The 24,539-nt window shown below is 32.4% G+C and overlaps 1 protein-coding gene across 1 annotated transcript in view; it reads left to right on the top strand.

Annotated features, from left to right (window-relative positions):
- The window catches only part of KYNU (kynureninase), a 138,139-nt gene extending 126,542 nt beyond the window's left edge, over positions 1-11,597 (top strand). Inside the window, exons 12-14 of the mRNA XM_051985816.1 lie at positions 113-198; positions 5,995-6,225; positions 11,314-11,597. Coding sequence (XP_051841776.1) covers positions 113-198; positions 5,995-6,225; positions 11,314-11,436 — 440 coding nt within the window. The 3' untranslated portion in view covers positions 11,437-11,597. The remainder of the gene's footprint in view (positions 1-112; positions 199-5,994; positions 6,226-11,313) is intronic.
- The last annotated feature ends 12,942 nt before the right edge of the window (positions 11,598-24,539 follow it).

A 24,539-nucleotide genomic window follows, 5' to 3' on the forward strand; every position in this document is an offset into this window, starting at 1 on the left:
CTCATAAAATACTTCAGAAACTTTAAAAATAGGAGCAACACTTTTGGTGCCTTCACAAATAGCCTTTTCTTTATCATATAATATTAAAAGTGATATGATGTTAATTTTTCAGAGCTGGATTTAATCCCAGGTGTCAATGGATATCGACTATCAAATCCCCCTATTTTGTTGGTTTGTGCCTTAGAAGCTAGTTTAGAGGTAAGTAATCTTATATGTTTGGGGTGTACCTTATTTTATCCACATATTTAACTCATTTTCTTTCTTTCTTTCTTTCTTTTTTTTTTTTTTTTTTGCTGTTATAATGGTAGTTGGAGGAATCACAAGAATTGGACATATGTTCAGTGAATAGGTTTAATTCCCCAAAGCTCAGTATATTTTCTCTTATTTGACACTATATGACACTTATGAAGACCTTGGCATAGCTATAAAACATTTAGTATTTGTTCGTTAGATGGTGCTTTTGCTCTTTGCCAGACTGAAGAGTGTTTTTGTTTTTGTTTTTGAATGCTTATAACTTATTTATTTAATGTCAAATCAACCAAAGGGCAAAAGTCTTTAAAAAAAAAGGAACTTTGACAAATGTTTTTAAATACACAAATTTTTGTCTATATTATTTATGCATAAGCTTTCATACACTTTCAGAAAACAATACAAAATTAATCTAAATAGAAACTTTATTGCTTCTAATGACTTTCTGATAGAAAATCATTTGTGTTACCAGCTATATATCAAGGCATACCTGAAAAAAGAACTCTTTAGATTTCACTTAACTAAAAACTTCTTCTTAGATGTTTCTTGAAATTTTCTTCCAGATACTCATTAGGAATCTTTATAAAGTAAGGGTTGTCTTTCTAATAAGTCTTTACTCACCTTTTCTGGAATGTGGTAGTTTTATAGCTTCTTTTTCTACCACAAGTTCTACAACCCAGAACTTTACTTACCCTATTCAAATGTTCACTTGCATGAATTTTTATTAGCTCAGCTTTGAAACTTAAAACTTGACAGACCATAAAACCAATGAAGAGATATCATGTAGTTAGCATCATTTTTCTTACTTTAAGCTTATTCTTTCTCTTGTCTCTAATTGTGGTTCTTCAGATGGCAGGAGCTATTCTAACTGAGTTCTTACTCAAATAGATTTTCTCTTAGGAAAACATTTTTTTTAATTCTCTAATCATATGTAGCCCAGGGGGAACCACTCAGTCCCACTTTCCACCTTACACATTGAAAAACCCAGAAAAGAATCCCAGATTCAAGGTACTCTTTTTGTGTCCATTCAATCAAAAATGTTTAGCTTATGCACCCTTGCTTTTAACAATGAGACAGAGAATAATATCGGTACAAATTAAACAAATTTGATGATATAACAATAATAAAAATAACAACAACCAAAAATACTTCTCTCACAAACTTGAGGATAATGCCAAATAAATAAACTCATGTTCAGGAGGAAGAATGAATATACCTGAGGAATACATGAAAATGGGCACACTAATAGGACTGGACTTATATGGCCAGGGGCCAGTTCCCCACTAGTCTAATGTAGTTTATTGCCAGATGACATATGGTATACCATATGTCATCTGGTAGGTGGCAGACACAGCTCCCCTGGAATTTTGGTTATGAACCTTCTGAGTCTAGTTTCTTATCTCAGCTAGTATCTTCAACTCAATATTCTTTAGGTGAAAGAGGGCACTTTCCTATCTCTCTCTTTTAGCTTAAAGTCCAGAGGCTTTTAGAAGGCAAGCCCTTCATATATGCAATGTCAGACTAAGAATAACCCTTTCTTTCACTCTATAGTACCTTCAGTGAAATCTAAGAGATGCTTGATCTCCAGAAGAAAAGTCCTTGCAAAGTTATCTTTTTTGCACTTTATAGTATTTTTCCAGTTACATGTAAAGATAATTTTCAATATTCATTTTTATAAGATTTTTGAGTTCTAATTTTTTTCTTCCTTCCCTACTCACCACAATAAGCAATCTGATATGGATTATTATATGTACAATCGTGTTAAAGATATTTCCACATTGGTAATGTTATGAAAGAAGAATCAGAACAAAATAGGAAAACTGTGAGAAAGGAAAAAAAAAGAGTGAATTAGTATTCTTTGAAGTGTATTCAGAATCCATAGCTAAAAATTATTTTGGAGCCAGTAATACCTAAATAGGTAGAACTTGAAGATATTATCTGTCTTTTAACTTAATATGTCTGTTGGCAGATTCATTTTCCATCACTCTGGATAATTCTCTGATAGGGTGAGAAGGTTCTCCTTAAAATTCTTGATTGCTAATTTTCACTCCCTTCAAAACCATTCAAGTACTGTTCTTTCAAGAAGATCTCAAGCTCCAAATTCTTACAGCTCTAGCCTCTCATCTCCAAGATCCTTTGGTCTCCCATGCAAATGAAATGAAAAATGGAGAGGTTATTACAAAAAAGAAGAAAATGTTCTACTGGTCACATGACAGGGTTCTGTTTTGTTTTGGTTTGTTCTGTTTCACTTTTTGGCTTTTCTTTGTTATTTTATTTTTAATTAATTTTTTTAAAAGTTAAAAAAAGATTAAGGGATAAATCATGTCCCCAACTTCCTAAATCATTTCTTTCAAATATTGATCTTTCATCTAGTGTGTTTGCTTATAGCTTTCAACTTTCTACCATCTGCAAATTTAGTGAACTTATTAGTTATGTCTTTAAGTCCCTGATAAAAATGTTAAACAGTACAGAGCCAAGTAGAGATTCCTGAGGTATTCCACAGTAAATGTCTCGTCATTTTGACAGAGAAACATTAACATCTACTCTTTGAATTCTAACTCCTTATTGCAGTGTCATATAATCCATATTTCTCCATCTTCTTTACAAGAACAGTATGAAAACTTTATTTACACAAAAGGTAAAATCTAGGTAAATTATATCCTTGTGCAAGAGGTTTCAGCAGTTCCCTATTATAACTAAGATAAAATGCAAACTCTTTTTTTTTTTTTTTTTTTTTTTTAGCATTTAAAGCTCAACCTTATCTTTCCAGACTGAGTTCCCATTTTAAACCAAGCACACTTCTGTTTCAGCTATATCTACCTCCTTGATGTTCCTTAGACTCATTTCTTTTCTTGCCCCCATGCCTTTTCAACTTTGTCAACATAAAGGCCTGGAATGTTCTCCCTTCTATCTATTCTCCACTTATTTAGTTCTCATCAAAGCTCATCTGTAGTAATTTCTTGATTGGTCCAGCTATCAGTGCTTCTCTATGCCACTTTAGAAGTGACAATGACAATTGTCTAGCCATGTCTGTACAAGAATCTCTAGGGCTTGGCCAAATCTTCACATATATAGTTAATAAAAACTTGATTAATTTAATTGTTTTAGGAATAGGAAAATAGCTACAAATAGCTATGTTCACCTGTTAACAATGAAGATTTTTTTAAAAAAAGGTACAAATCTAGCTTTCTTCGCATTTATTTGTAGACAAATAACTTCTTTTAGTCTAAAAATTCTATTAAAATTCAATTCAAAATGTATCCTAGTATTCTTTGAACATTAATTTGATGTTTAAAGTGCTATATTTAGTGATTCTTATGTTCAATGCATTAGCTAGACATTAGCTAATCATACAAAAATTTTGGAGTTTTAATTAACATACAATAATCATTATGCAATATACCATGCCTCTTTAAAAAATGTGACTATAATGGAGTAACTTTAAAAATCCTAGTTCAAAAACATTTTAGGATTTAGGATCATTGGATTATATATTTAGCTAGAAAGAATTGTAGGAGTCATCTAGTCTAATCTTATTCATACCTGAGGATATTCAGGACCAGAAGCGTTAAGTAACTTGTCTAAAGTCACCCAGGAATTACTCAAGAAAGTTCAGATTTATCAAAACAAATAATTGGGATTAACACTTGGACAATGAAGATAGATAATCTGAATAATTCAAAAGAAAATTAAATCTAAAATTCAGTTCTAAACTCATGCCAACCACCTACTATTTGTGGCATCAAGTATATCAATAATACAAATTTTAAAAATGTATTTTATGAATATATCATATGATCCTTGCAGTAATTTTGTGCTATCATCTTCATTTTAGATGCTATTATTATCTCCATGTAGTTGAGAAAGCTGAGATAGACAGAGATTGGGTGACTTGCCCAGCAAATAAATATCTGAAGCCAGATTTGAATTCCAGTCTTTCCAACCACAGACAAGTGCTTTGTGTACTCTCTCACAGGTCATCAAGGACATTCAGGCTAATGTTGGCAGAGGGAAAGGACCTATATAGTTGTTAGAACTGCAGTTAGTAACTACAGCAAAGAAATAGAGAGTTTAGAGATATGAGGAACATGAGGAAAGGAAAACTTCTGTTATTCAAAGATGAGAACAGATAACAACTCTATCTAGTTCTGCTATTTAAAAAATTTATCTTTCACCATATATTTTATCTGATCTTTTTTGTATGTAATTTTTAAAAAATACAGCAAGATCTTTAATAAACTCAAAACATCAAGTACTGCTTTATTTATAACTACATTGATCAATATTCTACCTTCTAATTCAGTGAAGCCAGAGAAAATGATAGAAATATTAGAATTACTGGCAAAAATTTTACAGACTGGTAAATGTTTTTTTTCTCCTGGATGTATTTTTAGAATCCATGTGGAAAGATGACTGAGTTTCGAAAACAGCCAATATCTCCATGGTAGAATCACAGAATGTATTTTTTATATTTCCAAGTAACTACATTTTAGAGATTACATGCCAAATAAATTTAAATGAAAATATGTTTGTTGGGAATGTTTTAGGTTCTGGTTCAAAAGATATTTTTAAGACTATAAGCAATGTTTAATTTTAAATTACCTAGAAAAAAGTAACTTTATAAGCAAACCTTTCCAAATGCAATCACTGAAGGCTAAACATCACCAAGTGAGCCTTTCTTTTCTCCCTTGTATAATGTGATGCTGGGGAAGGACACCAAAGGGCACTAAGATGCTTCTTGCTCTTTCTGACAGTTCATTCAGTTAGTTCTTATACATCCAATATATTTTTAAACTTTGCTTGACCTTAAGAGATAAGCTAACAAAGCATGTCTTCTTTGACCCATAATGTCACTACACCAGTCTGTGTGTATGTCCCTGCCACTTATCCTTTCACAGGAGAACTCAGCAGGAGCCAATATGTTCATACTAAGACTATATTTTTTGAGAACAAGATGTTCCAATTTCCCCACTAATATTTATTCTATAGTGAGGATTCTATTTTTTCCTATCTAAAAAGAGATAGACTTAACTGCATTTTTTTCTATCAAGCGATTGTTAAATAAGAGGGGAACAAATATATATATCGAAAACTATAATGATTTTAAATAATAGTAGTCATATTCTTTTTTGCAAATGAACATCATACAGTGCCTCTTGTGATATTCTTTAATTAGAAAACAAAATTTAATTTTAGAGCCAATTTTCCAAATCATTGAGAGTCATAGAATTTTGGAGTTGAGTGGGAGTTTAGAAATGATCTAATCATCTTGTAGAGAAGGATATCTTAGAGACCCAGTGAATTTGGGTACTAGCTAAGAATAGAGCCAAGAAGGAAAGAATCCAGGTGGTTTTTCTAGATATTTTTAAGATTTCATATTTTTATTTTCAAGCATACTTTAAAATATCAACAGTATATATTTGTAACTGATTGTAGACTACCATGTGATCTAAATGATATAAAGGATAAATAATTATATTAACTCATTATTATTTTCTTTCTTGCACAATTGGAATAATATTTGAAAAATGTTATATTGTGATGAACAAGCAGGTCCATTTCATTATTACAGGATACTTCAAATGAACATATTTTATTGTGCTTTGCAGATATGGTTTATGTACAATGTGGTATTAGAAATATTGAAATTATCATGTCTTTAATCTGACTATAGCTTATGCTTTCCTTTTTTTGTCTCTATATTTCAGTAAGAAATTTTTTATCTAATTGTTTTACTTTTGGCAGATCTTTAGTCAGACAACGATGGAAACATTAAGGAAAAAATCTATTTTGCTTACTGGTTATATGGAGTACCTGATCAAACATTACTACAGCAAAGATAAAACAGCACCAAATAAACCATTCGTCAAAATAATGACTCCCTCACATATAGAGCATCGAGGATGCCAACTAACACTCACCTTTTCCATTCCCATGAAAAGGGTTTTTCAAGAACTAGAAAAGAGAGGCGTAGTTGTAAGTTTCTTTTCCTTGTTTTGTAGGTATTTTTCCACAGTTTATATTTTAGTGATTGATATTGTCTGAATTTAATAGTCCTTTCATACTCTGTATGTTATATTATCCATGAAGAAATATTTAATATATTTCATATTCATGGGCATTGTAATTTCTGCAAAAAGAAAAAAAAACAAATATGTTTTTGTGAAACAGATTTTCCTATTAATTCTCTTTAAATAAGGGTAAAATGAAATGCACATTCCAGCAATTTCTCTTCACTTCAATTTAATATCTAACACATCTTTTTTGTAACAAGTTGTGATAGAAACTTCATTCTAAAAATATTTTATAATAATGATGAACTTTATTGTTTTTAGAAAACTATTTGGCAAGATAATAGCATGATTTTTTATAACTAAAGCAAAAACAAATTAATGTTTGAAGAATAGTAAACTTTCTTTTTAATTTTTAGTCTGAGTCAATGTACAGTAAAATGCTTGGAATGATATTATATGTTAGGCACAAGGTACACACATGCACACACACACATAGAAAGAGAATATATAAGAATATATATACATACACAATATATATAGAAGATTTATATGAGAAGTTTTATATATAGAGAGAATATATAGGAAGATATATATGTCTCTGTATATATCTATATATGTGTGTGTTTTCATGTATAGATAAACAGATAGATATACAGAGAGAGAATATATGAAAAAATTTGGAGGATATTGTAATCTTAGAAAGGATAACAATAAGTATTTTTTTCTTAGTGTCCTTATCTTATTTTCAGGGTATCATTATATACTTAAAAATACATATATTTTCACACACATATATATATATTTTTTTTTCCTCAAAGATCAATATGAATACATTGTACTAAAATATTATATATATGTACATATATATCCACAGATGTATAATTTCATTTTCAAAGTGTTTTCACAGACCCTATCTTATTTGACAATCCTATGCAGTTTTGCAAAAATGTATTATTGTTTTCAGACTGAGATATAAGATGATTGCTCAAGTTCACAAAATACTGAAGCTAAAACTTGAATTCAGGTTTTCTGATTTCTAGGCCATTATGCTTTCTACTTCAGCTGTCACATTAATATTTATAAAGTATCTTTTTGTTCTTTATATTATATTTCAATGCATTATTTTTATTTCATGTTATTATTATTAATGGTAGTGTTTTATCTATAAGAAGTTGCATAGAAAGAAGATTTTTACTGGTAGCAATTTAAAATGGCACATAATAACTACTAAGAATTGTAAATTTATAAATGAACTTATCAGATCTGTTTCTTACAATTTTTAAAAACTCCATTTCTCAGGGTCAAAATTAAACGTTTTTCCCATAAATAATCTTTCCTTTTCTAGTAAGAACCAACATAACTTATAGGGTTTTTTTAAATAAAAACTTTCATTCTTTTTTTCCCCAAAACTATGTGCTGTTCTATATAATGTACATGGACATTTTTTTTTAAGATAAGGAAAGACATTTCTTTCAAGATGATATTTTAGACAAGAACAGTGACTCACTTTTATCATCTCTTCTGCTTGGGAAAGCTGAGAGTTGAACTCCAAAGTTCTAAAATGTTGTAGGGTTAAAGTGATCTGATGCTACACTAAGTCCAGCATTAGTATGGTAAATTTTCAGAAGTCAGGGGATATTAAGTTGCCTAAGGAAAAATAAAACCAGTCAAGATTATAAAAAAACTAAATCTATCAAAGCTTCCAAGATGACCAATGGTAGAATTGGACTTTGGAGTCCTCACTGCACTTTCAACCTAAGTTTAAGACTTGAAAAAAAAAAAAAAAGATAGCTCATCCCCATTCCTCTCTTAAAAAGCAATAATATCTTTCCCTTTATTATTTTTTTTGTTTCTCCTTATTTGTGACCCCTACTAAATTTTTTTCAATCATGAGACATACCAGTGATTCTGATATGTATAAAGATATATGGAAAGCACACAAAGACTTTTTAAAAATTGTTATGTCTAAACTGAAATAGTGTGATATAATAAAAACTAAGTCTTACATTTGAAATCAGAAAATCAAGGCTGCAGTCCTAACTTGCTACCACTATGAACATAGTCCATTCATTTAATTCTCTGTTTCAGAGCTTCAGTTTCCTCATGTGGATGCTGCCACAAAGTTGTTATAAAAATAATATTTTGCAAAGCTTAAGTGTCATATAAATTTGAATAATTATGATTATTTTACATAATATTCCTTAGGGTGGTGAACAACATAATTACTATGGAAAATCACTTGTGGAATAAAGAGAGAATGTTTTAATTACTGGAAATACCATTGGTATTTTTAAATGACAACTAGCCCTAATACAATTTATTTGGTCAGTTTAAAACAGATCAATTCATTGAAAACAGCCATATCTATTGTCTCAAATGAACTGATTCTCTTTGACTTGTCAATTCAGTCTAAGAGATTCAACTTCATTAAGTCTTGTCTAAATACAATCTGAATATTGCTCTTGCATTAACTAAAAAAATTTACCCTCTATTGTGAAACTTCCATATTCTGGGAAAATTAATAAACTCGCTTGTGAACTTGAAAAAAATGAGAACATGCTAATTTACAGAGAATTGTCAAAGTATATTTTGCTGCATCAACTATGAAATTTTTCATTCTTTTAAGTGTTTCATACCACATTTCCACAAGACAGAAGATATGAACAAAAATAAGTAATGATGACATTGAATATGTCAGTGTATTTATTTTCTTTTCTTTGGGAGGCAATTAAAATTAAGTGAATCATCAAGATCACATCCTTAGAAAATATATGAAGCCATATTTTAACTCAGGCCCTCCTGACTCCAGAGCCATTGCTCTTAATATTGCAACACCTACCTGCCCAAATATATTTATTTTCTGGTTAATAGTTTAATTAAAATTTTCTTGACCCATAATTTTGTTAATATGGGGAAATTTGTGTTAGACACAGGATCTTAATATACATCTTTGTGACTCTAGAGCCATCTATCCTTTAACATGTTAGCCTTATTGCCTCTCAGTGATCTCATCAATTAGTCAATAAATATAAGTGCCACTAATATGTCAGATAATGTGTTATGTTCTAGTGATAGAAATGTGAAAGATGACACAAAAAAGGGAGCTGAAATTTTGGGAATGGGGATAGAAAGGGACGTTAGTAAGTAGAAGTGTGGGAAAGGTGGGATCTAGTTCAAAGTATTACAACCAGGTGGGAAATAACGAGATGGTTGGCTTGCAAACTCTTTTATTTATATGGAGCTTTGGGAGGAGTTCTTTGCACTACCCTACTCTACAGCTCTAGACAGATACTTAGGATATTGGTTAAAAAAAAATAGTACCAAGCTGACATAATCTCAAAGATTGAAAAGTTTCCTGATAATGATCTTAAATAATGTTAATTTAGATATCTTTTAAATAACTCGTAGTAAATAGAAGTAAAACTTATTTTGTAGAAATTGTGAAATATGACTAAAATCAATAAAGTCAGAGTTGAGATGGAATAAAAAGCTATATATAAACATTTTATCTCACAACAGCCAGATAAGAAGCACAAATCTATGTTAAAAGGGCAGGAAAAATGTCAATGATTTTGACTATTATATAAGATGAATCATTAATATTTATTGTAGGGACTCATGGAAATAGAGATAATAACAGCACCTAGCTTCCAGAATTGTTATGAGGACAAAATGAGATAATAATTTTGAAGTGCTTTGCAAACACTAAAATGTTGTATAAAAGTTAGTACTAAATTGTGGTACTAGGGGAAGCTAGGTGGCTTAAAGCACGGGCCTTGGAATCAGAAAGACTCATTTTTGTGAATCTGCCCCAGACACTTCGTAGCTGTGTAACTCTAGGCAAGTCAGTTAACTCTGTTTGCCTCGTTTTCTCATCTATAAAATGAGCATGGAGTAGGAGATGCTAAATCACTTCAGTTATTCCTGTCATTTTACATCCCAATAGGGTCACAAAGAGTCAGATACCAATTGAAAATGACTAAACAACAACAAAAATACTACTATTATCTTTATTATCATATAATCTACTTCATTAGCATTTATTCTGTTCATTTGCATTCATTATTGCTACAATAAAATGTGAGCTCAGATCCACTAAATCTACTAACCTTAGAAATTTTGTTATAATGCTAGTTACTATTATATTTGTTTCAAGACTGAATCATCTAATTGGATTTTCAGTCCCCAAGTCAGTCATTTACTTAGAGCTATGCCTTGTATTTAGGTTTGGCAATACTTTAACCAGTCAATTCTTACTAGTCCAACATGTGCCTGAAGTTTTTAGCCATTTCTGAAACTATAAATCTCTGTCTCTCTGAATCTCTATCTCTCTGTCTCTCCCTCTTTCCCTCCCTCCCTCCTTTCCTTTCTCTCTCTCTCTTTCTCTCTCTCTCTCTCTCTCTCTCTCACTCTCTCTCTCTTTCTCCTCTCTCTCTTTCCATATACACATAACAACTAGCATTTATATAGCATGTTGAGATCTGCCAAGTATTTTAAATTATCTTCAATTGATCCTTACAACACAATAATCCTATATAGTAGGTATTATTATTTATCTCTATTTTATAAGTGAGCAAACTTCAGTGCTTTAATATAATAATTAGTTAGAAAATTACATAGACATATATACATACAATTTTGCAAAATGATGACTTTTAATAAATATCTGAAAAGTAATATACATATATGTATATGGAATATATGGATATATATGTACATATATATCTTTCTGCTATGTGGATATATATATTTCTATGTCTGTAGCTATCTTTTTCAAATGCATAGTATTTTAATCAGGATTTGGAAAACTGCTTTTAACAATTTAGAGGAACCAATAAATGTTAATCTATTGTTAACACAATGAAAAATACTTAGCTTTTATGGAATTCCCAAATGAATAAAATATATACATTTAACAAAAATAATTTGTATGATTTTACAGTAAGTTACTATAACCATAGATTTTCTGGGACTATTTCTAATATCTCTTTGATCGATATAGTTGAACAATATAAGATACTAATCCATTTTTAAATCCTTTTTTTCCCAGTGTGACAAGCGGGAACCAAGTGGTATTCGAGTGGCTCCAGTTCCTCTCTACAATTCTTTCCATGATGTTTACAAATTTATTAATGTTCTTGCCTCTGCAATTTCTGCTGCAAAACTAAAATGAACAAATCTATTTTTAGCTCAACAAACCTAATTATATTAGTGTCTCTGCTGTCACTTCCTGGCTATTTCTGATTGCAGCAATGTAGCCCTATTGAGGTGATGGTGTTATATAAAGCCAATTATATGGAAAAGAAAAAAAAAGTGTTGGAATTTTTTTTAGAGTCCTTTGTCATTCTTCTTGGAGAGTTAGTATACTTGCTCATTTTATTGGACTAGGGAGAGATTATTTATTATCATTTTGCCTAAAAAAAAAGATCTGTATTGTCTGTTAGTCAGATGTTGCTATTTCACATTCAGTAAAATATTGGGAGTTGATTTCAAGTACAAATTGAGGAGTAGTTTCAGATATTTTTAATTCATCAACTTTAATTCTAATATCCACAGAGCTTTTATTTCACAAGTATTGTTTTAGTTCCAGTTTATCCAAGAGGTTGTGTTCAGTATGTCTTTTGATAGCAATGATATATTCCCAATCACTTTAGTAATGGTTCTCCTAGTTTTAAACTAAGAAAAAGGAAGTTTGTTTTCCACTATGTGCCCTTATCTCTGTAATACCTTTTCTTCCACTGCTCATACTGTGCAATTTTGCCTTTTAACTTGATCATCCTTTGACCTCAGTGTCCAGAAAAGACATGAAAATAATTGCAATTGTATTTTTTTCTATTCAGTATCTATTCCACTCTATCCCGAAAATGAGTTGGGGGTTGAAAAGCAAGAAATAAGTGAAAGGAGAGGCTAAGGAGGAAGTGAGCCTGAAATGCTTCAGGCACAAATTGTGGAGGTTGGGAAGCAGGAATACTTTGCCCTGTGATTCCCAAACATTGTGCTCCAAATACATTAACTTGTTCAGAGACTCTCCTGGGTAATTGCCTCAGATTCCTATCTCTGATGTACTATACTGAATGCCATAATTATTTTTATGGAGGTTGAAGAATTCTTTATACTCATGGACAGAAGGAAGAAGGTGGGGAGGAATGGAAGAAACAATGAGCTGAAAAGCATCCTTCCAGCTTCTATTCAAACAACTTGACTGTACTGTTCTTTTGTCCAGATGGGAAATTTTTAGTAACAACCAGTGAAGAGAAACAACCTCTGACTTAGATGCTTGACTACAAAATAGTTTCTACAACCATTTGCACTCTAACTTTGGCTTAAAACTAGTGAGGTCAGAAAAGTTTCCAGAATAGGCAAACAATAGTCTTCACAATACTTCACACAACTTTATATAATTTCTTAAATATTCTAAGATTGGACATTTTCATTCTTTCATGGGACAAAACTTTTGTTTTTAGTTTTGATGTAGACCTTTGTTGTTTATATTTTTGTTTATTGGGGGGTGTTGGGGATGGGACTTGACTTTTTTTTTTTTCCCAGAGAATTCTCAGCATGGAAGCTCATTTTTCCTGATACAAAGTTTTATTTCCTCTATACTCTTTAGTCTTAGAATTGCTGACTAAGAAATTATTTACTCAGATAAAATGTGTCAAAGGCAGATCTTGAATTTGTGATTCTAAATGACTCTAAAACTTGAAGTCATGACCCCAAATCTCTTCTCTTTCTACTAGACCAAACTCCCATATCTGCACAAAAATAACCTATGTATTATATGTATACCAATATGGTGTGGGAAGAAGAGTGATATGATAAAACACAAAATCTACACAGAAGCATAGGAAGAACTCAAAATGTAAAGGATCCTAGGATTTAGAACTGCATCTGAGTATAGAATAGCCAAATGGTTCATTTCCTTATTCTTTGGAAGAGAAATTTATTGTCAGAGACATCAAGTGATTTGTCCAGTCATATACAGGTATTAAATAACATGATTGCAGAAGTCAACATCAGGTTTTCTGACTTTACATCTGGTGCAATTTCCAAGTGGATATTCAGTGAATAAATGAAAATGTATTTATATGGTTTCCTGATTTCTTAAAGTCTATGTTAGTACTTCAATGATATTTGAAGCATGCTTTATTGAATGTAATATAGTTAAAAGAAACATTTTCCTGTTGCTAAGGAGTACATTTATACACTTTCATTAATACAGTATGTTGTAATATAGTGTTAGCATTACATATTTCCTTCATTAAGTGATCCAGAACGCTATGTTTTTAAGCAGTTTTTCCCATGTTTCTTTCTATTGACTGCTATCATTTCTGTTCTTAATATATCTCCTTCTATCCTATTTTACACATCCAAATAAAGGCCAAAAATGTTCCACTTCTCAAAAAAGCTCAAAGCATGAACTGTTTTTTATAACATTTTTGTGCTGCTAAGAGGACTTCTATACCAGATAATTCACAATTTATGATTATGGGATTTCATGAATGTATTCTGAAAGATTGTAGATGTCAGAAGTCTGGTGAACTAGACATAAATAAATATCATCATGCTTCAAGACATTATCTCTCCAACCACTAGAAGAACTTCCATTATTAAATGTTAGAACCACTGGATTAGAACTCCAAATTAATGTAACAATTAGACCCATATAGACCCTTTAGCTATGTTCTCCGTTATACACATAACTTATACTCCTAAATTATGGCTAGCCACACCAGGTAATAGATAAAAGGAATAAGATGCAAGGATCAACACAAACTCATCATAATTGATGAAAAAATCAAAGCACATTTTTGTTTGGTAGGGGATAAAAATAGCATTTTTTCATAGTTGAAGGAAAATATATGTTTTAGTATATATATTAATTCATATTTAGAAAGAAAAAATGTTAAATATATTAGTATTTAAACAATTATTTTTTTTCTAAAAAATGCAGTTTGAGAGTGAATTCTTTGTGAGACTTTTATGTAGCAAACATCAGCTAAGATCAAAATCAGAAATAAATATGTGCCCAGTTATAATTAATAAATATTTGATAACCCAGTGTGAGCATGATAAGATAGTTCTTTGTGATCTCAGAAAATAACATGTTATCAGAGAGACAAGTAAGTTAATAAAAATAATCTTTTCATCAAATAGTGAAGGTAGTCAACCACATTATATATATATATATATATATGTGTGTGTGTGTGTGTGTGTGTGTGTGTATATGTATATATATACACAGACATATACATATACATTTTGCTATAGAAGATTATGAAATGCATAATGGATAATTTTGATGACAATAAATTGAAAAAAAATTTTGCACAAAAAATGAATGCAGCCAAGATTAGAAGGGAAGCAGAAAGCTGGAAAACAATTTTTACAGCCAAGTGTTTCTAATGAAGGCCTCATTTCTAAAATATAGAGAGAACTCAGTCAAATTTATAAGAATACAAGTCTTAAACACCAGTCTTAGAAAATATTATTTTACTGGAAACCCATCAAATATTTTAGAATACAACAGTAAATAGCAAATATGTCTTAGGGAAGTTGTTAACCATATATAAAAGGAAGAATAGTCAAAGAAGGGAGAGTCCTGAAGTAGGGTTATTATTACAATAGTGCAGGTGAATTTAGTTCAAGGGCCCGAGATACAATAGTTTTCTCGTGAATAGAAAGAGAGAGGTGGATCCCAGGAATGTATAAATAGAATTAACAAAACAACAATTGATTGGTTGTGGAAAATGAAGCCAGGGCAAGAGTCAAGAATGTCTCTGAAGCTATATACTTGGGCTCTAGTGTCTAACAGAAATAGAGAAAAGTTTCAAAGACCTGGAGATATAATGGGAAAGGTAATGACTGTTTTGAGCATATGGAGTGTGATGAGACATCCAGCTCAATATGTCTGTGTGGTGAGAATGCATTTCAGGAGAGATTCAGCCTGGGTTTTTGTTTGTTTACCAGACTACATTTTATAGGAGTAGCAACGTACCAATTCAGATCAGCCTCTGCTCTGTAGCTTATAGTCTCTAGTGCCCTGAATGGTCAATTGCTTTGGCCTGGGATACATGTGTGAACATGGGCTCTGTAATTACTGTACTATATTCTAGAATTTCTTTTCTTCACAGGGGAGCAGGATAATGATGTTACAAAACAGTCACTTAGAAGGATTTCTGAGCATCAGAGCTGTCTGACATACCAGTCATCCTTTGCTAGTGAACTCTAGCTAAATTTGGAGATACCTGTAACTGCCAAGAACTAAAAAGCTCAAGAGAAATCTTGAGCAGCAGCTGCAGATTCAAAACCTTGCTCAGGATATTCTAACCACCTGGACTTATTATGTCTACTGATATTCCCTTTCCCTTAGCCCTTGATCCCTGCCCCCCAAACAGCTAGAAACTATAAATATCTCACTTTTCCCCACTCCCCTTTGAACGGCTAATATCTCTCTGAGATCTCTGCCCCCTTGCAGGATCTTTTCTCCCCTGCAAGTTCTTCTTAGACAATAAACACTTTATAATCTGTGATTGGATTATGTTTCACTTGGGGTCCCTCTTTTTGGACCTGGGGTCATCCTTTAATATACATTTTAGAGCCTTGACATGAACCTAGATCTTGACTTAAATTAACTTCTCTAGCCATTACACTAAGTATCCTTCAAGTTATGTGTGGAGAGAGAGAGAGAGAGAGAGAGAGAGAGAGAGAGAGAGAGACAGAGAGACAGAGAGACAGAGAGACACAGAGAGAGAGAGACAGAGAGAGAGAGACAGAGAGACAGAGAGAGACAGAGAGAGAGAAGGAGGAGGAGGAGGAAGAAGAAGAAGAAGAAGAAGAAGAAGAAGAAGAAGAAGAAGAAGAAGAAGAAGAAGAAAAGAAGAAGAAGAAGAAGAAGAAGAAGAAAAAAGAAGAAGAAGAAGAAAGAAGAAAGAAGAAGAAGAAGAAGAAGAAGAAGAAAAGAAGAAGAAGAAGAAGAAGAAGAAGAAGAAGAAGAAGAAGAAGAAGAAGAAGAAGAAGAAAGAGAAAGAGAAAGAGAAAGGAAGGGAGGGAAGGAGGGAGGGAGGGAGAGAGAAAATTTAATGTGGAGAAGAAATGCCACTTGATTCCTCATCCTGTGCTTAGTCTTTCTAAAGTGGGGAATAAACACACTTAACTTTTTCTATTTCCATCATGCCCTCAAATATCTGGCAATTGATCATGCAAGTTGTTTTGAGCTTTGATGAGCTTTAGAATGCCCTAGAAATCTTTCCAGGAGGGATAAAGTATGCAAACATTGTGGCCTTCACTGTTATTACAGACCTTATATTGATACTTTATGACCCTTTACATCTAAAATGGAAATATGTCTCAGTACTTAATATAGTGTTTTGTATGCAGAGTGCACTTTATATATATTGAAATTCAAAGAAGTCCATCATTAATGTTAGGGCTAAAAAACATTCTATAGAAAATCAAAACACAGAGAACAATATTGAACACTAAAGTATTTATGGGCATTAATTATTCCAAGGGTCAAGACTCCATACCTTCTAAGGTATTGATGGAGCTCCTAGGATATGGCCAATGAGTTCATTTTGATGCATATTCCTGCTCACTTCAAAAAAAAATTACTCTTGATAAGTATAAAAGTTAATTAATAATGTTTTACTCCATAATGATCTTGTTTAACATTTACTTTACACACACACATAGTCCTTATTTATTTATATGTTCCCCTCTTCTCCAATCTATTGCCACATGCCTCTATCCCCAAAACACATCTAATTCGATAAATTTAAGTTTTTCTGGACTAGAATTATTTTCATTTTTGTCTTTGAATTCTCAGCTCCTAGCATAGATCCTCTAACATATGGTGCTTAATCAATGCTTGAATTAAATTGAACTTTTTAACCTACTTCAGTGGAACATAAGTTAAAGTCATATTATACTTCCTAGTTTAGATTATGCCTCCATCTCCATATTTACAAAACTCAAATGTGAATTCCTGTTCTTTTATGGACATCACAATTAAAAATATGAAGGGGAATGTTTTGTTAATTGGGAACAGAGATTAGGATAATATCTTCTAAATATTAGCTATGTCAACAGAAAGATCTGGGTTAAAGGTACAGAAGAAAAGGAAATTCAGGTTATTATTGTGACACATAGTAAATAAGGCTTTTTTATTTATATTTTCAGTACATGATGTAAACAAGAACACCTCCAGATATTATTTTGGCAGGCACAAAAACTGTTTATCTGACAGATGATATAGGGAATAATACATGGCTCTTAATTAGTGAGAAAACTGTGATTTAATCAAGAGATTCTGATGGCATTCAAACAGTTTGCAGATAGCTAAATGGAATCTGTATTACTGAATGACATCCTAAATACATTTTAAACTCACAGACTAGAAAATGGAAGTTTTAATAACTTAAAAAATAATTTTGAGAGAAAGTATGTACCATATTGCATGGTTGGTTATAAAAGCATTGAAACTAAATAAAACACAAAAAAGTAGAAATTTTCTCCTTTGAGCATTAGAGTAAATCAGTAAATTTTTAAAGCTCTTCCATTAATATGAAACTAGCAGGTTATACACTTAGAGATGGAAGGGACCTTAGAGATCATTTATTTCAACCCTTCCATTTTATAGATAAAGAAACTGAGGCACAGAAAAGTTAAATAATTTCCCCAAGTTCACACGGACAGTAAGTAAATGAGTTGGGAAAAATTTATCTAAGATATTAACCAACCCATTCTGTTGAAAATTGAGGCTCAGAAAGATTAAGTACCTTCCTTAAGGAAATGGCAGAATTTCCTGGTGTGTGAATACATGACCTGGGACCCTAAATTTAATGTTCTTTCCACTAGAGCAGATTGATATTCTGAAGCATATGTTTGATTCAGAAGATTTGACTGCATCATCAAGATTCACATACGTAGAAGAGAGACTCTGGAGAACATGTATGTTATATACACAGAACTAGATCTGTACTTGAATCTATGGGCAGGTCTCTAAGCTAGGGAACTCCAGAGGCTAGGTTTCCAATATGCAAAATGAATGAGTGGGACCAAAGGAGCTCTGAGGTCCTAAATCTGTGATCCAGTATTATATTCTACATCAGTGCTGTCAAACTCAAATAGAAACAAGGGCTACTAATCTGTACATAACAATCCCAGTAGGCCGCATATTGACTTAGTTTTAAAATGTAATGTGATCTATGTTTTATTGCATTTTTATTTATTTGGTTAACTATTTCCCAATTACATTTTAATCTGGTTTGGGCTGCACTCAGGAGTTTTGCTGCAGCATGTTTGACACTTCTGTTCTACTTCACCTAAGTTATTATATAAAGCAAACAACCCAACTGCTGACTAGTCATTCCAGTTATTTCAAATATTAACTACTAAGTTCTAGGATTGCATAATCTTTTCACTCAGTTGCTGTATAAGACTGTTTCTTTGAATTTTTTTTTTAATTTCCAACTATAAATCATTTGCTTTTTTTTTTTCCTTTCCAATTCTCTTTCCTGGGGGGAAAAAAAGAAAAAGAACATAAAACTTTTGTATCATATAAGCATAATTGAGCAAAACATATAAAAATATTTCTCATTTTTTCATGAGGTAGGCAGCATTCATCATTCTTCTGGATTTCTGGTTCATCATTTCATTATTCTGAGTTGTCTTATAGGATTGTTTCTTTTTATAATTTTTTTAAATATAGTATTAGTTACCTATGGCTGCATAAAGCTGTAGCATGTGTAAAACATGCTGGTAAAACAAAACCATCTTGGTAGATGGAGGTTAAAGGTAACTAACATGTCTCAAGGCTGTCAATGACTTGGAGTACATCTACTACAAATATTTGAAGACTTCTCCCGGAGGAATGGGAAGATGGGAACAATTTGTTCCAAAGGCCATGAAGGTGGCTGTCAGATTCATCCAGCCACAAAGAATTATTTTACAATATGTAATACATTCTTCAGAAATGAAATGAGCCATGTAAAGAGCATGCTTTTATTCAGTCAATCAAAATGTGATGCAATTCATATCTCAATGATTCTGTGGAATTTTGAATCCTGTACCACAAGAGATTCGATTTTACCACTTCCCATATTTACAAATTGGGAAAGCATGACATTTTAGGGCTCTCTAGAATAGCATATTGCTCAATTTTCTCCAAAAAATGATGACTTAAGCATTCATTGCTTAATGAATGTCAGTGCCAAATAATGAAGTCAAATGCTAGATAACAAAAGCAATCTTCTCTTTAAACACATACATACCCACATACCCACATGTATACATATACACTTGATAGTTAAACAGAGAAAAACAGTCGACAATTTTGGGTATCATAAAAGAAAATAACCTTCCTTTTTCAGTTATAGACCTAAGGGTTTTCTTCCTATGTGAGAGCGCTTTCTAAGGATCTTAGATCCTTAAGAGAATGGCTGTTGTCTACTGAATCTCTACTATAAAACACTTATGGAAAGAAAGAAAAACAAATAATGTATATGTAGAGGTTTGTGTGTTTTATTTTTGAATGTATGTATGAATGAATATGTATATTACATATATATGTATATATATAATGCCTATGTTTATATAAAACAGATAGGAAGGAGGGAGGGAAGGAGAGAGGGAGAGAAAGAAACAGAGAGACACACACACAGAGACAGAGAGACAGAGACAGAGACAGAGAGAGACAGACAGAAGGACAGACAGAGACAGAGACAGAGACAGAGATTATGTGTGAGGCAGATGATTAAAAAAGACAAGGAGAACTCCAAGAAGCAAAACTTATCCAATTGTCTGTGCCAGACATATAACAATGTCTGTAGCAATTTCTAGCCAGACAGAAGTTTGGTGCCAGAAGCCTACAGAGTCGCTGAAAAACAAAACTGAGTTACTGGATTCTCAGGACTCTGTTCCTCAGAGTCAAGTTTTATTTAGCTATTTCTCAGTTATTTTTATCTCAGAACTGATTTCTAAATCTCACTTAGAATTATCAAATTTTTCTTAACTTTTAAAAAAAATTTGAGACTAAAATTTAAACTTACCAGAACTGAAAACTAAATTAACCATTTGCCTTTGACCAAAGGTTTTGTACTGGTGGCAACTGTATACATGGATTTGCTATTTTGATGGCTCAAATAGAAAGATGTGTTCATTTAATACAGTGTTTTTTTTTATTTTTTAAGAGTATATAATAATTATTTGTTGAATGAATGTCTGCTTTACTATATAATTTAGGAAAATCAGTTTTAATTTATGGAACAATTGTCTCCAGGACCCAAACTTACTCTTGAAAGTGAACAATATTTTATATTGTTCACAAAATAAACATGTACATATAAACATATGTAATATATTTTACATTATACACAGAAGTGGACATTTGCTAAAAAGTGATTATGTTCAAGGAAACTAATTATCAAGAGGCAGTAGAGTACAATGGAAAGAATGTTAGGTTTGGAGTCAGCTGACCTGGGTTTAAAACTTGAATCATCTACTTATTACTTATATGGACTCAGATAAGTCCCTCAATCTTCTTGTACCTCAATTTCCTCATCTGAAAAGTGAAGGATTTGTATTAAAGGACTTCTATTGTCCTTCCAACTCTATATTGATAAAATCAATAGCCCATTGCTGACACAGGATGGGGAACTCCGCTGATGTATTTAGTGTTTGGTTTACTCCAAGGATGTATTGAAACCAGTTCCTATTGAGAAAATTGCTAAATTTTCAGTGGCACCATTTATAATTTGGAGATGGGCAAATGCTATAGAACAGGGCTTGATTTGATGCTTATTCATTTTTAAGAATTTAGAAACTAATTGGGAAAATGTTAATTATTTAGACTAAATTTAAATGTCATATGTACATTTTTCCAGAAAGCCAATTGTTAAACACTGATCAGCACAACACTGATTAAACCCACAAAACAGTACTCTTATCAGAGGAACCTCTCTTCCTATGACCCATAATTTGTAAAAAGAACTCTGTCATTTTGATGATCTTTTCTTTTTTTTCAGTTTTTCTCTTCCTTGGACTTTTCCTTGGATTAAAGATAGCAGAATCAGGATGTCTTAAATATAAGACTGCTGGAAGATTAAACTTGCTAACTCTGACCTCAAGTAAACAGAACACATTGATAGTTACAGGAAATATCAATATTCTGATCGACTTGTGATCACAGAAATGAAGACACCCTCTGCATAGTTACAAACCAGGCATTCAAACCAGCTTTCTTAGCTACTTCTATAGCAGAGTATTTTTCACACATATAATGAGGAGTCAAATTCTTATTAGAGTGGACTCTGCCCTCTTCCATATTGTCATTGGCTTGTGCTTCTACACTACTGGAAACACTAAATACTCTAAAGTTCATCTCAAACCAGACATATTGTCAAATCTTTGTGACCTCATATTGCAATCAAAAACAATAAAGTCTGATTCATAATGAAATTTCAATGCCATCCATAACTGAAAGTGCAGTAAATCTCAGCCCCCTTACCCCAGGGTGAAACCTAGTTTTTCAAAAGTAGCTCTCCTGTGGTTCTCAAGTTGCAGAGGAAGAAATTAGAATGTTTACTTTCTTTATATGAACCTCTTTTATTTTTTTGTCACTGACACAGGGGAATGGAGAGGAAGGAGAGAGATTAAAACAGGTCTAATGATTGAAAATACTCACAATCCTGTTTCTCTAGGAAACAGGTGATTGGAAGCAGTGTGATTGTGATTTAGGCAGGGGACAGAGTGATGGGGTTGGATCAAAGTTCAAATCTTGCTTCAGACACTTACTAGTTGTGTGACACTATGCAAGTCCTTCAAAACTCCCTAGCATCAGTTTCTTTGTAATAATTGATACTGCCTCAAAGGGTTGGGAGAGGCAAATGAGTCTGTACAAACCCGAAAGTACCGTACAAATACTATCCATTATGTAACTCTGGTAATGGGTCAGTACCAAGATAAATACTTATACTGTCTTGCTCCACCTGCCTCTCACAACTTAGGAAATATTGACTGTTACACAAGCATGCCCCTTCAACCATTGCACTGCCACTTATGGCTCTACTCCCCATGCCCAGAATGATTGGTTAACCAAAATGTTACTACACTAGTACAAAGATATCATGGCCTAGATTTAGAAAAAAGACTGGACTCAGAGATGGACATGTTAATCCACTTTAGAGTTTTCTTGTCTTATGTCCTAGAATTTAAGTGTTCCGATTCACTGTCACATCTGCATTATCAAATAATTGAACTGAGAAAGTGTCCCATTAAACAGCACTATCTTAGAAACATCACCCTTGAGACTCTAGGACTGGGCTCCCATCCACAGTTTCTTGAAACTTCGATTTTCAACCTGATACTGCAATAGGATGGGGAGTGCTGATTTTTTGTAATATCAACCAGACAAAAATCTAAAACATCTCACATTACTATTATCTCTTTCAAATCTGTTTTTCTCCATCTAAGGAAATATACATATTTAAGTACAACATATTCTGGGAATCATAAGTCTCGATTTATAATTGTTCATATCTCATTTTTCTTTGTACCTCTATTTCTTTTTCATAATTAAATTTTGTTTGCTTTGATCAACAGAAAGCCACCTCTCACTTCCTTCTACCTCAGTAAAGAGAAAAAAAAACAAAATTCCTGCTACAAACATAAATGAATAGTCAAGCAAAACAAATTCCCTCACTGACAATAAAATAAAATAAAATAAGAAATCAATCGGCACTCTGAGTCTATCACTCTACCAGGATGGGGATTACATATTTTCAACATTAATTCCTTGGAATCATAGTTGGTTACCATTGTATTGAAGAGAGTTTATAAATTGTTCAAAATAATCCTGGAAATATTGTAGATAATATAAAAATTGTTCTCCTGGTTTTGCTCATTTTACTCTGCAGCAGTTCATAAAAATCTTCCGTTTTTCTGAAATCTTCCCCTTTCTCACATATTAGAGCACAATATTATTTTATCATATTCATACACTATAACTTGTTCTGTCAGTCCCCAATTGCTGGTTACACTTCCCTCAGTTTTAATTGTTTTTGCTATGACAAAAGTATATATACATATAGCCCATGCTTATATGAGAAATAATTCATTGGGACACCTCCTATATTTCAATCAGATTAATCAGTTTGATGTGATTCTATAGGGGCAGTGATTATAAGTTCTTTCTATTTGGCTCCAAAGCTGTGAGTTACAGATTGTAAGCTCATTTAATCATAGGAAGATAAATAGAGGCCCTCTACCCTTGTTTTTCATTATTAGAGTGATCCAGCTCAGTATGGTGGAGATGACTCAATTACACAGGAAATTCCCTAACTTACTTTTTTATAACTCCAGACCATTCTCTCTTGTTTAACATAAGTAAGTGACCATCTTATGACCACTTCATCAGTGGAGATGCTCCATGCTCCACTCATCCCAAGATCCCCCTGCTGATATTTTTCCTAGTTAGTGCATCATATTTGGTCTGCTGCTGCAAGGTCTTTCGATCAATGATATTCTATACTTTATATATCCTCTCTAGAATGTTCAAGTATTAAGAATCAAGTCATGATAATAAGGCCTTGGAAGAAGAGGGTATATCTGATCATGAGGAAGATTTTGGACTCTTAATAAAGTGTCATTGTATCAGAGCTCTGTCTCAGTGTATTTTCTTGCAAATTGGGTGATAGGAATTCCCATAATATTGCTACTTCTAGCTGGGACAGCAATACATGTTCATTTACCTCTTTAATCTCTGCAAGAAACTAAAAAAGAAAGTACACACCAGGTCAAGTTTTCGCTGATAGCTCATCCACCCCCCAACCCTGGGGAGTTAGACTGTCCTCACTCTCTGTACCCATTGCATGCTGGACCTGTCAATCATTGTCTTGCCAGTGGACTTCAGTAACTGTGGAGGAGAGCATGAACCTAATGACTTTGTGCACCAATCACATCCAATTCATGTACAAGAACAAACAATAACAAGAAAGCTTCTGCATGAAGCCTCATTAAACATGTGCCTCATTATAATTATTATGGTCTAAGTTCAAACTTACTTCTCTCATGGAGGTGAAGAAATGAATTAGGTTCAAAGAACTTTAGTTCTTCTATGAAGTTTAGAATTAACTTTCTTTACCATGTTTTCTGAGAAGAGTCATCTTCTCTTTCTTCTCCTTCTTCTCTTTCCCCTCTCCTTTTCTACTCCTGTTGTTCCTTTTATTTTTTTTTTTAAACTGGGAAAATTTACTTTTAGTTCAGTATGGTTTTCCTTTA

The sequence above is a fragment of the Antechinus flavipes genome, chromosome 3 (genome assembly GCF_016432865.1).
Source record: "Antechinus flavipes isolate AdamAnt ecotype Samford, QLD, Australia chromosome 3, AdamAnt_v2, whole genome shotgun sequence".
NCBI lineage: Eukaryota > Metazoa > Chordata > Mammalia > Dasyuromorphia > Dasyuridae > Antechinus > Antechinus flavipes.